The sequence below is a fragment of the Amphiprion ocellaris genome, chromosome 6 (assembly GCF_022539595.1).
Source record: "Amphiprion ocellaris isolate individual 3 ecotype Okinawa chromosome 6, ASM2253959v1, whole genome shotgun sequence".
Taxonomy (NCBI): Eukaryota; Metazoa; Chordata; class Actinopteri; family Pomacentridae; genus Amphiprion; species Amphiprion ocellaris.
Window position 1 is genome coordinate 22,190,280 of NC_072771.1, and position 13,099 is coordinate 22,203,378.

The 13,099-nt window shown below is 42.4% G+C and overlaps 1 protein-coding gene across 3 annotated transcripts in view; it reads left to right on the forward strand.

Moving 5' to 3' along the window:
• The window catches only part of rhobtb4 (Rho related BTB domain containing 4), a 44,106-nt gene that overhangs the window by 14,009 nt on the left and 16,998 nt on the right, over positions 1-13,099 (forward strand). For 2 of the 3 annotated variants that reach the window (XM_023292775.3, XM_023292776.3), the window contains exons 3-4: positions 10,231-10,432; positions 10,750-10,853. In XM_023292775.3, the coding sequence (XP_023148543.1) occupies positions 10,241-10,432; positions 10,750-10,853 (296 nt within the window). In that variant the 5' untranslated portion in view covers positions 10,231-10,240. Of the gene's footprint in view, positions 1-2,997; positions 3,347-10,230; positions 10,433-10,749; positions 10,854-13,099 lie in introns of those variants that run through there. The other variant, XM_023292774.3, reaches the window with a different exon arrangement.

A 13,099-nucleotide genomic window follows, 5' to 3' on the forward strand; every position in this document is an offset into this window, starting at 1 on the left:
GCAAAGAATTTAGAGTTAAGAGGTGTTTTCCTTTTTTATAGGCAAAGATTAAGTAGTGAGAAGCATACTGATATCATAGTCTGCATATGAAGCTCGACAAACCTTATGTGATGCCACCCACAGAATCCTGCAGAGTGATTTTGAGGATCAGTGTGGTGGCTCTAGCCATCACCATCTTCACAGTGCCTGAACCTGCCTAACTCTTGGTGAATCCAAAAATTAGCAAAGAGGTGGAGCACGAGTAGAGCTGAGGTGGGCCATGGACTGCTGATGATAACACCCACCTTTCATTTATTGCAGAAACCCCCTAATGATGCATAATTTTAAGCCTTAATTTAATTTAAGCAGGCAAGTTATATAAAAATTCACTTCCCATAAGGCTGTCATGAATGTTGAATTAGCTATACAGACCAAAACCATTTTTTTGTACCAGGCTGTAAACATGTTTGTTTTTGCTGTGAAGTTGGGCAATTTAACTTGAGGGTCAGTGAGGATTGAATTGCTTTTAAAGCCAGTCTCAAGTGGCAATTTGAGGAACAGTTTTTGGCATTTAGATATTGGCTTTATTTTGCAGCCCTAGAGGTTACCACTTTGTGTGTGTGCATTTGTGCATCTTATTGACTGAAAAAATATTTGATATCCCCAGCAAACCTTTATAAGAGAAACCTTCAAACATATTCTGAATGTACCTGCAGCTAAATAAAAGAAATGCTGCACTTGAGCATTACTGAACTTGAACAAAACTGATTTCATCAAAATGAATAAATTCAAAAGTGCCTGTCCTTTGATGAACCCAGGGAACAATGGATGGCATTGAATATAGTGCAGACAAAAGTGAGTATTTGTCCAAGCACCAAGACACTCTTTTTTGAAGTAGTTATGCCAAAGAATGATCTCAGCTCATTCTCCCAACTTTAATCTCACCAAAGTGTAAAAGCTATGGGAGTAGACTTCCCACACAGTTAATAAAAGAGCGATAAAGCTCGTAAACAAAGCACAGTCCTTTTTGTACTACTGTAGCTGAAAAGGCCAGACATCACCTCAAACGGTGCTGCTTGAGAGTTCTCTCACAAGTACACCTCTCCAACAAAGGGGCTGCCTCTCACCATTTCTAAGCCCTCTCAGTGCCAGTGGTGTTGAACCCCTGCTTTCTCCAAATGCATTCCAGCCCATCTTTCATGCTGTTGCATTCGGGCCATGCCAGCCAGGTCAGGGGGCAGTATTTTCTCAGGGTTTCAAGACAACGGTGGACAAGTAGATATAAAACAGACACCCCAACAAGATGTGCATTGAAGTCCTGTTTGGTTCATTTTGGTGCTGTTTTTATGCTGGGCAAGACAGCAGATGAAAGCACATCTTTGAGAATCTGTGGGGATGCTGTGATAGTTGCCCAAAGGTCAAGTAATAGATTAATGTTTTGCTAAGGCATAATAATGGTTCACTAGCTCACTATAGGCACACAGACTAGCATCCTCAGCTGATCTGCACTAGAATCCGCCACAAAGATGTAACACATTGTTGCGGTGACCTTCAGTAACAGCACTGAATTAATGTTGCAGTGAGAGTTGTTGCTTCCTTTGTTTCAGAGAGATCAGTACCAAATCCTACCAGTAGATGTCTGTCTTCAGTCTTGCACAGTCATGACAGAAAGTTAGTAGACAGACTGTCTAGGATCCCCACATGGCGAAACACTGCACAATGTCCCAAGTGAATTGTTAGATAAAACGTAGTCTAATAGAAATTCCACACTCATCTCTTATCTGGAGTTGTAGGCACCACTGCAATGAGTGGCAGATGGATTCAAAAGAAATTCCCCGTCTTAAAAACAGGTATAGGTAAAGCCATTAAAGTTTAAATTAAACATAGTTCTGCTGGCAGAAGAGTGGGGTATTTTTGCCTCTTGGCGACATGGCGGCATTTTTCTTCTTTGGTACAGCTTAACATTCCAGGAATGAATTCCCAGACATTGCAATCTTGGAAAAATATGAGGGCAAAAGGCTGGGTATTTTCCACGATCCAATCCATGGTGTACTGTTTCTGTGCTCCTGTATTGGCTTTAGAAGCAAAACAGTTGCTATGTGGTAGTTGCTATGCCTGAACACCCAGAATAACCATCGCAGAGAAATTCTCTCCATTGCCCATGAGTAAAAACAACACTATTGCATAATTTGTCTGTATTTTAGTTTTGATAGAGGATGATTTACTTGTATAAGCAAGGGTTAAAAGAGAAAGAGGGCTAAATCAGGCAGATAGTTATACATTGGCACACTTGATAATAGATTTTGAGTCGATTCACTTTAGCATTTTTTTTTTTTTTTTTTTTTTTGCAAAATACACTATCCTTTGTCTGTGACAAATAAAAATCCAGTGAGCGTCTCCAGCCTGCACAAAGGGTGATGTTAGTGTGTACCAATTAAAGACAGCATGCTTTGCGGGGTGGTTTGAGTTAACAGGATGGAAAGGGCACTGTTCTGGGGCGGGGATACTAGCAGTTCCGCAGCATATGATTGGCTGTCGTGTTGTAATCTCTGATGAGGCATTAAAATGCTCCTCTTCAGCTCCAAAATCCGACATACAAAGCCTTAAATTTAGCTCATTTGGGTTGTTTAGTTGCTTTTGCGAGATTATATCCACGTCAAAGAAAGCTATTTAATTTCTGTTCTTAAATAAAGTCGTATGACATAGTAAAAGGACAAATCCAATAGGAAATGCTAGTGGCAGGGTTTGAATTTGATGTTTTGATTTATGCACACCCAGAAATGCTTTACAATAGCACTTTAATGCATCTGTACTTTATTCAGTGATCTCAAGCCTTCTGCCAAACGTGTCACGGTGGAGCATCTTAGGTTCAAATTCGAGAGAATGTAGCCTAAGACAGCCGCTATAGTTCAAATATTACTTTTCGTACAGACCTTGAACGCAGCACAAGGGGAGTTGAGCGACTTGTGTCGTGACGCGCAGTCGTGGAGGCGTGGCTCTGATGAAATCAGCTGGGGAAACAACAACAGAGAAGGGGGTGGCTCAGACTAGCAAAATCTTTCGGCCAGTTATGTTAGGATTTCATTGCAAAAAGTGTCCGTTCAAGAACAAAAGCGCGTCACATCGAGTCTGCTGCGGCGAGTCGAGACTTGTTGAGTTGTGTGAGACGCTGGCTTAAGGAGGCGGCGAGGGGAAGTCAGGAGGATGTGACAGGGCAGAGGTCCTGTCCGCAGTTAGACCTGCTCTTTGTCAAACAACGGGAACACCGCGACCGCCCCTCCGTTCTTTGCGCGTCTTTGTCCGGTTTGAGTGACCGGCTGAACCACCAGCTGAGTGGCATGTGGGTCAATTCCGGAACCGTCGGAAGGTAGGGAGCCCTCCTGCAGGCACACTGGGTCACATGCTCTTCTTTCGATTCTATTGTGCACAAAGCAATCCACACATCGCCTGTCATGTTATTTACTCCAGAGATTCTGAAATCATCAGCAGCTGTATATTATCCATATCTGTTGACCTTATTGTACTTAAGAGGTTTTAATCTCCTCTTCTATCTATTTCCTGTCTCTGTAATACTCCCTGAGCTTCTTTTGTTTTATGAAATGATTGTTGTCATGCAAGTGATGCTCCAATGACAGGTCATTGTTATATTTGAAATCCCACACGTGCTGCACAGACTGCTTTTTTACTAGAGCGTTTGGATTCAGTGTTGGAGTGCAGCGGATGGGCTTGGCACATTACGCAAGACTTATCAACGCATCATTTGGGATGTAGGCTGGCATGCACCTGCCTTTTATAACATGGATGTATGAAAGGCATCTTAGTCCAGCGATGAATGTGTCATGGATCGTGTCTTTTATCCTCACAGACATGGATTGACAGAACAATATTGCCCGATTTGTTGAATCGGTGTCCAAAAAAAAAAAAAAAAAAAAATGAATGAGCCAGGTGGTTATGAATGGCTGCGGGGAGAGGGAGCGCACGAGGTTCGTTTCATTGATAAGCGTAGTGATCTTACAACACAGTATTTACTGGAGGAGTGTGCATGTGAAAACTGTGACAGAAGATAAGGCAAAATCTTTAAGACTGCAAGCACACACACACACACACACACATATATGTATACACGCATACACATACACACGCACACACATACAGACAGACTGTAATGCTGCGCCTGTGGCTGTGACGTCATCAGAGGGATTGTGTTACGCAGGTAGCTGCGTGGCTGATGAAGAAGCCTCTCACCTCTACCTGGAAATAAATAAATAATGCTCCACATGAGGAGGAGCTTTTTTTTCTCTCTCTATCTGACCAACTGATCATTCCCAGTCATCAGCAATTAATCATATCTACAGGATACAGTTGCATAAACAATTTGGCACACACACATCATATTGTGCAATCCTTGTCTTTTGGCCAGTGTACTTTTTTTTTCCCCTGAAAAGATGTCTATTAATGGCCACTATGTGGCTGTGGCTAATCCTTCTGTGGAAATGCTGGTGGCATTGCATTTTCTGTTCTATCCAACTTTTTAAAAAATACGTCCTCCTCAAAATAATTGAAGAACCTGTCATTCTATCGTGCATTTCAGGTTGGTGTATTTAGGCCGGTTAGACTTTGCTGTTATACCACCACAATAGCTAACGAATCAAAGATCATGGCTGTCATTATGTATACTGTCAGATGGATTTGGAACAGAGCTACTTATTGTCCTGATTAGGCACTATGCCCAAAGCTTTGACTGTGTCAACAGCTTTGAGATAACATTGTGCAGCACTGACAAACCCAGATGGAAGAATGAGCCAGCATTATATGGCTGGCTTGAATGTTCTGACCCCTGTAACAGGCTGTAGTGAAAGATATACAAAGGTAATAGAGCTTGCAATTGTGTGTATTTTTAATGCCTTATGTGTTCTCATGAGCCTGAACAACAGAGATTATGACACGGAGGGTAGAGCTTTGGTCAGAGAAAGTATGTTGCACTTTTAAATATGCTATTGCTGGTTTGTATGCAAAAAAATTATGCTGAGCTCTTACTGAGCTTAAGGTTGAAACAAGACAGCTACCAAATCGCAAAGGCTGCAATCGAGGCTATATGCTATGCAGTGCATCTGATCCACTCCAACTGTTGTGCCAGCGGTTTAAAATATTCAAGCTGTCATCTGTGTGTGACAGTCATGCTTTACATAGAATTTCATGTGGTAATGCTCCACTTCATGTTTTAAATATATTACACAGTGAATATTAAACTGAAGCTTGACTTTATATATATATATATATATATATATATATATATATATATATATATATATATATATATATATATATATATATAAAACAAGATTTTCTATGCCACCCTAGACACACTTTGCATTATGTTTAAAACTGTTAAATTCCCAATATGTAGTAAATTCTTTCCGACAAACTTAATCCACCTCCTCTGCACTAAAGTTGCAGTAATATCTGGGTCACTAAGTCCGATGTTTTAATGTCACAGTAATTACAATTTCGGAGTGAAAGTAAATAATGCTACACTTTTAAGTATCCAAACTATGATATTAAAAATGAAAAATACCTATCAAATGAGGTAATATGTTATGCTACCCATCTTTTGAGTGATGCTGTCAAACATTAAACATCAAACCAGAGTTTACTGTCATGCAATCTGTGCAAACATGAAGCTGTGTTCGCAAAAGAGGTGTCTTTTATGCTTTGTATGTAAAGGCAGCATTTTGTTTATGAAGGTAGCAATTTTGCAAAAATGTTTTCCTCTTTAAAGGATGACTTGCACTTCCAAAAGAGAGTCAAAGCAGTCGCAGAGTACTCTAATGATCGGTGGGAAATGGCAGAGGAATTGCCAGCTCATCTGTTTGTTTTATCAGAAGAGACTTGAAAGGAAAATAATGAGAATGGGTGAGAAAGGAAGAGCGAGAGAGTAGGAAGAAAAGTGAATGACAGACATACTGAGAGATACTGCAGATAAAAATAACCTGCATTTGAGTGGATACTGAAAGTATAAGGGTGTGAAATAGAGATGAGATCGAGAGAAACAAGTTAAGACAGCAACAGAGATGAAGTGAGAGAGTAGGTGGAAAATCTGGATGGGAGGGAGGAGGAGGAGGAGGAGGGGGAGGAAGAAGATGGGGAGGGATGAAGGAAATGAGGGCATCAAGAGGAGCCTGTCTGTGTTTACAAAGCATTATTGCTACACAGAGAAGAAAGCAGGGAGGCTCTCCCAACTAGGCTGACATGCGGCTCTCACCCTATTCATTAGGATAGATGCACTCATGACATCGTCTGCCACGCATGCATTAATACCAGTGCCATCTGCATTGGGTGAAGCAAGTACGTGCAGGCGTGCATGTGTGTGTGTGCACGTCTGCGCTACTGTGTATGAGTCTGAGGTCTACTGTCAGCCATCCAGGGAGCCGAGCAGAGGCTACAGACCAGGTTATGTAACCAGTCTGTGCCAGCTGTGCCTGTGGCAGTCAGTGTATCAAACATCCACATAACAGACACACACTTCTCTCCCACATACACTGTCTCACACACACACACACACACACACACACACACACACACACACACACACACACACACACACACACACCTGAAAATCATGTACGGCCACAAATGATTTGAAATCATTTTTCATGCAAGCAGACTTTTGACACAAATAAAATTAGGACGTAGTCATGATTGCACAAGCACCCTGCCAACAATCACACACGGACACTTTTTGCGGTCATGTCCCGTAGCTCTGTGTGAGTGCACAAGTGCTGTGTTGGTCTAAAGTGAGTGGGTATTGGGGTCATCTTTTCGCACGACTGGAAGACGGGAGGCGGCTTTATCGTGGCATTGGGTTGAACTCTTGCCCCAAGGAAGTGGAAGGCAGATTGGGGCTATGGATGGTTTTGGGATGAGCAGTTGCTGCCAGTGGATTGCTAAAGGGGTTACATAACAGGGAGAAGGAGACGAGGAAGGGGGAGTGAAACGGGTGTGGGAGGGCTGTTGGCTTAATGCTGCTCCTTAATTGCCATCTAGAAAAGTGTAAGGTCACAGATAGATAGATGACTGCTAATAAAAAAGGGTGGTAGGGAGCTTGACATTGAATGTGAGAGAAAAGCAAGCGGGGAAGGGGGATTTAGTGTGTGAGAGGTGAAGCTAAGGATGGAAAAACTGTGAGCTGCAGTATTATATTTAGACAATGAATCCAGAATGGGGGAAGGAGTGAGGTCAGGTGTAGTTGAATGGGAACATCTGGTAACAAACCAGACAGACCGAGACAGACAGAAGGATAAATGGTAGCAATTATGAAAAGAACCAATGGGTGTGCATAAAACAAAAACAAACTAGAGTTAAATATGATAAGAAACCTGTATCTCTTGTGCAACCCTTCCTGGCCTTGAAGCAAAGCCCATACACGCTCTCCATATAGTGCATGAATTTGTTTGTCTGTCTGGCTCTTCTGCACCAAACAATCATATACACACACACACACACATGCGCACTGGTTAAACCAGTGACATCCCAGAGTAAACCAGAAGGGTCGTGTTTGTGCGTTGTGTGGGTGTTTGAGTTCCTGTCACAGTGTTTATCACTGTGGTGTTGCCTACACCCCATCAATATGTCATTCTAAGAAATATATGCACACATGCAGCAAAACTGTTATCCCATTGTATCTTGCACACATACTTTATTGTTACCTTGCAACAGCTCTTTGTCCTTGCAGACACCTGCACTGCCTTGTTGGGAAGATGACACTGGCCGTGAAGTCTAGACGTCTGTCCACAGTTCACTATAGGTCATTCTCTAAAAATGAAACCTGATCTTTACAGCTTCTCTTTCCGCCGCTCGGAGCTGCACTGCTCTGCTCTCACAGTTTCCAGCCTCTGCTCATCCTTCCGTCATGCAATTAAAAGTAATTGTTGAAGTCAGTGAAAGCTCATGTAGTTTAAATATAAACCTGTGAGCAGGTGCATATCCGTAAAGTGCAGCGACGTATGAATAGACAATTGCGTTATGTGTGTTGACTGGCGCGTGAATTGTCTCGCTTGGAGCCTGGTGAGGAGCCTCAGATGGAGAATAATATCTGGAAGCTGGGTACTCTTGATCCCTCTGAGAAACAGTCCTCACCACCACCAACGCCGCCTTCTGGTTACATCACTGCTTGCATGGTTTTGTGCCTCATAGACCGGCCCTAAGCTCATTACCACATGCACGCACCCTCGCATGCATACTGACTTCCAGACTCCCATAGGTCAGTAGTAAAGGATTTTAAGCTGTTCTCTGCTCTCTCCCTTGTCTTCTTCTTTATCTTTCTTTATTCGAGAATCACACATTAGACAGTAGAGAGCAGCATCAGCGGGGAAAGCTGTGATTTGTTCCCCTGGGCAGTGTTGGTTATTGCTGGTCTTGCCCTTTTGATCCCCATGGCATGACTGACTTATTCTATTGCTGGGGCTGACAGTCCCTCTGTTTCTCTCTAAGACTAATAATCCCCTCACTGCCTTGTCTCTATTCCAATTCCTTTTGCTTATCTACTGTGGCATTGGAAATGCTGGGAATTAACAGTAATATGCACCTGCTCTTCCTCTCCCTCTGTCTGTCAGTGCCCGCTCTCTGTTCATGTGTCCTTTGGCACATATTATGGACATTACAGACACACTTGTATGTCAGAATTCACACTTGGCCCTTCATCCCTCTTCTCTTAATACAGCACTAAGTGTACTGCTGCCATGACCATTAAGCAGAAAGTTGTTAGATAACTGCAAGGTCGTGCCACTTTATTATTGCTTCTTCTATCTCCCTCCACTACCTGTGGTATGTGTCTCTAAAGGTGTCATAGTCAGACAGGTGGCAAGGGAAAAAGGGTATTTATAACTCTGAAAGTCATAATTCTCTCTCTCTCTCTCTTCCATATGACCCATTCAGGGAACAGCTTCTTTAACAGACACTTTTCTTCAGCTCGGATAGACAAAGGTTTGCTCTCTGTGCTGCACTTCCTGCCTAATGTGATTGGGCCTCCTTCTGACAGGAAATCAGGAAACATGAAGATGTTTTGGTTGTTGTTGACAGGGACGATCAGTGTCTTAGGTCTTGGAAAAAAGTTGCAATGATATTATAGACAGAGTGGAGGTATAGGAATACATGGAGAGCAGGTCATGGCTGAATAGCAGGGTGCACGCATGGCTCATGTGTCTGATGAATAGATGCCATTTTTAGCCGCCTCTCTCTCTGTCACTGCTGGACTGAAGTGTTGCACTGGCATCCACGCCAATGGAATAACAAGCGAAGGCCTTTATGAATGTTTCAGATGCTCTATTTATGGGGCCTTGGGGCGGGTCTTTGAACAAGTTGCAATGACGAGTGGACTGATTACCAGACTACAGGTCTAACTGTGTGCAGTGGGGTGCTGCTGCTACTGCTGCTGCTGGTTTTGCAATAGAGCAGATTCCTCCTGGAGTGTTTTAAAATGGGAATTAGCATGTGTTTTGACATGTCAGAAATGTTTGTAAGCAGTTTATGGAAAGGGGATTTCAGTAAGCTTTTTACAATAATGTCTGGTTTTAAAACAGGAAGTCAGTTGAGCTGTACATAACTAACTCCATCTTGTGTTAAGTCGGGATCTGACAGGTGCTCAAACATGGGACCACATTATTTTTCTTTCTTCCCCTCTGTGCAAATTTATAGTCAATATGTTTAACAGTGCAGTGACGCATTAATGACCAAAAATACTGTGTGACTTTATGAGGGATTTTTTAAATAATGCCAAGATAGATGTTTTATCCTATTATATTGTGTTTCTCTGGAGTGAAGTTGGTCCCAGCGAATGAAAAGGATAGCAGACGGGATAAGACAGACAAGGGCAGAAAGGGACAGTGAACTCAAGCGAACAGTCTCTCTTTTTGTCTCTCCATCTCTCTCTGTCTCACTCTGTGCTGTTACAGAAATAGCTCTGCGGTCCCTCTATTCCTCAGCCTGTGAACCATGTGTTCTGTTGAGGGGTTTGGCAGAAGCCTCTGTACACTGGGCAGTACAGCTACGGGGGCTTAGAGCCTTAACAAAGCTTCCCTTGGCTAGACTGAGGGGGGTCGGATGTAGTGAACTAGAAGCTACTGTGCCAGTTGCTGTCATTGTCAAAATGCAGTCATTCCTCCTGGGATGCTTTATCAAATGTGATGTAAATTTCCATGAATATTAAATTAACCTTTTTCTTCCCTTCTCTCCCCTCTCTCTCATATTCTCCAGGGCCCTCTCCATGGATATAGACACAGACTATGAGCGGCCCAATGTGGAAACCATTAAATGTGTGGTGGTAGGGGATAATGCAGTAGGCAAGACCAGGCTAATCTGTGCCCGGGCCTGCAATGCCACCCTCACACAGTATCAGCTGCTTGCCACCCACGTGCCAACCGTCTGGGCCATCGACCAGTACCGTGTATGCCAGGAGGTGGGCACACACACACAAACGCACACACACTGTGAAAAGAGCCACATATAGATAAACTCAGGTACACTTCTAGCCACAGTAATGAGATAAATTATTACCAATTAAATCATTGTTAAAAACATTTCATTTTGAGGCTGTTAAAGCATTTTAATGTTATATTGATGGTAAAAATGTTGACTATGCAGTTTCACACCATGCATTGTTTTTTTTCCCTTCAGGCAAATGATTGAATACTAAATCAATTCCACTAAACACAAACCTCACAATGAATTCAAGACCTTTTGACCTGATTGCAGCAAAATTTGTCTGTGTTGTAGGTGTTAGAGAGATCTCGAGATGTAGTGGATGAGGTCAGCGTGTCCCTGAGGCTGTGGGACACATTCGGGGATCATCACAAAGACAGACGATTTGCCTATGGCAGGTGAGTAGAAACATGCACATAGACACACACAAACACTTAGCTTCAAGCAGTCTAGCAGCCAGAACTTAGCTACTGACCCAGTAACACAATTGCTGGCTGACCACAAGGTTAACTACCTTCCAACACATTCCATTTTCACAATTGGTGCAGCCAAGAGATTGCTTTGACTTGGCTCTATAATTTTATAAGGCATTGACACAATTTTCCCTGTGCTAATATCTCATTGCGTTCATTGCTGTTTGGTACAGGAGACTTAGAATGAGTAACTTAGAATGAGAATGTAGCTACTCCATCACAGCTGCGCAAACAAGCACACATAACTTTTACTTCCCCAAGTTGGTGTTTGTGTAATCCAGCTGCCATGCTTTGTAGCTGAACTCTGCCCTCATCGCTCTATCCTCTTACTCCCCATCCCTCTATCAAAGCTGTTTTATTGGCGTGAAATGCAAAAGTACTTATTGCCAAAGCAAAATCAGCATAGACCAATTCCACTGGCAGTGACCAAAACCTGACCACAAGACATCAAAATGAACAATGAACACAGAGAATGGAAGATACATTTCACACATCTTTAAAGGAGTACTGTATTTACTACAGTGAAGTATTAATCCACACATTCATCTAAATGCACTTATTTTATTTTATTTTTCTTGTTTTGTGACACAATGCTGAGATATTCTCACCAGTTTTTAAGCCTACTAATTAATATCACACATTTTCTCTCTCTCTTTTGCTCTCTGTTTGAATTGTTTAATTCATATCTTTAGTCATTTAATCTATCTCTCATATAGTTACAAGGCAAAACCCGGGAACTAAGACACACACACACACACGCACACACACGTATGTACACATCACTGTACAGTCTGTGAGCTCTGTCAAGGTTAGGTGGAAACACTTTGTGTAACATGTCACTCTGTCCCTGCTTTGCAAAGTGTATCTGCTGAGAATGTGCATTTGTACATTTATAGGTTGCATGTGGCTCAGTTTGTGGCCTCCCCTTTGTTGTGTTCTTCCACTGTCTCAGTGTCTGTACATTTGTGCAGTGATCTGCTTTTGTTTGTTTGTGTTTTGGTGTGTATGAGTGTGGTCGTGGCTGTCCGCATGTCCTGTATGCTTTGTCAGCCTGCAGTCAGCTGATAAAGACACAGTGCCAGCTCAGCTGTTTTCCTTCTGCCTGCCTCCCTGGTGTCACCAGCTCCAGGCATCAACCTCCCCCCTACTTGTCCGCCTTTTCTAGCTTTGTTCATCCACTCATTCATCAGGGCTGTGCCTTCTCCTCCAACCTGCCCTCAGACTCCTCTCCTCACCTTCACCTCACTCCCCCTTTCGTAATCTTCCATCTTCTATGCCCTTGACACTTTGCTGCTCTTTCACCCTCTCCTCACCATCCTCCATACTGCTGCCTTTTGTTGATATCAAAACTCAAAACATCACATTGTCAGACAGTACCCAGACTGTCACATGCTGTGTTACAAGAGGAACGTTCTGGTTGGAAAAACAATCAGACCCTCAACAAAATAGGCTAAGCTAAACTTAATCTGAGCCAACCCCTACTCGTGTTTTAGTCAGCAGAAATTCATTTTAGAAAAGGACAGGAACATTCTGGTAGGAAAACAATAAGAGCCTCGAAATAGGCTAAGCTAAACTTAACTGGAGCCAACCTCTACTTGTGTTTTAGTCAGCAGAAATTCAGTTTAAAAGGTCTTATTTTCCTTTTGACTAAATAAGCAAAACAATGTCATATTGCACTTGTAAGCGCTGCTCTTGCATAACTCTTATACTACTGCTGTGCCAGAATTAATGACTGATAAGGGGTGTGATGCCAGGCTGTTTATTGCAGAGAAACACACAGACCTGGATGAGACCCATTAATTTCTTCAAGGCCATGGAAAAGCTGACTATCCACAACATCTCTGTGGTGTTGTTGTGTCTCTCCTTATTAATCTGGCAACTGAAGACCTTTGTAGTTTGGATCCACCACATACACATACACAGAAAGCACTATTTAGCGAGGTGGAGCTAATTATCATACATTAGTAATGACAGTACATTCTTACTTTAGTACGGTGGACTCATTTGTCTCATCATGCAAACACTCACACTTTTTGTTCAAATCTAAATTAACACAAACCTGTATGAACTGGCTAGCACTTTCCTTGTTCACACTCTAAGCTTAATGTTCCATATTTAGTATGTTTGTTATACAATCTATATTATGATTCAGCGTTGGAAAAATGCAGAGA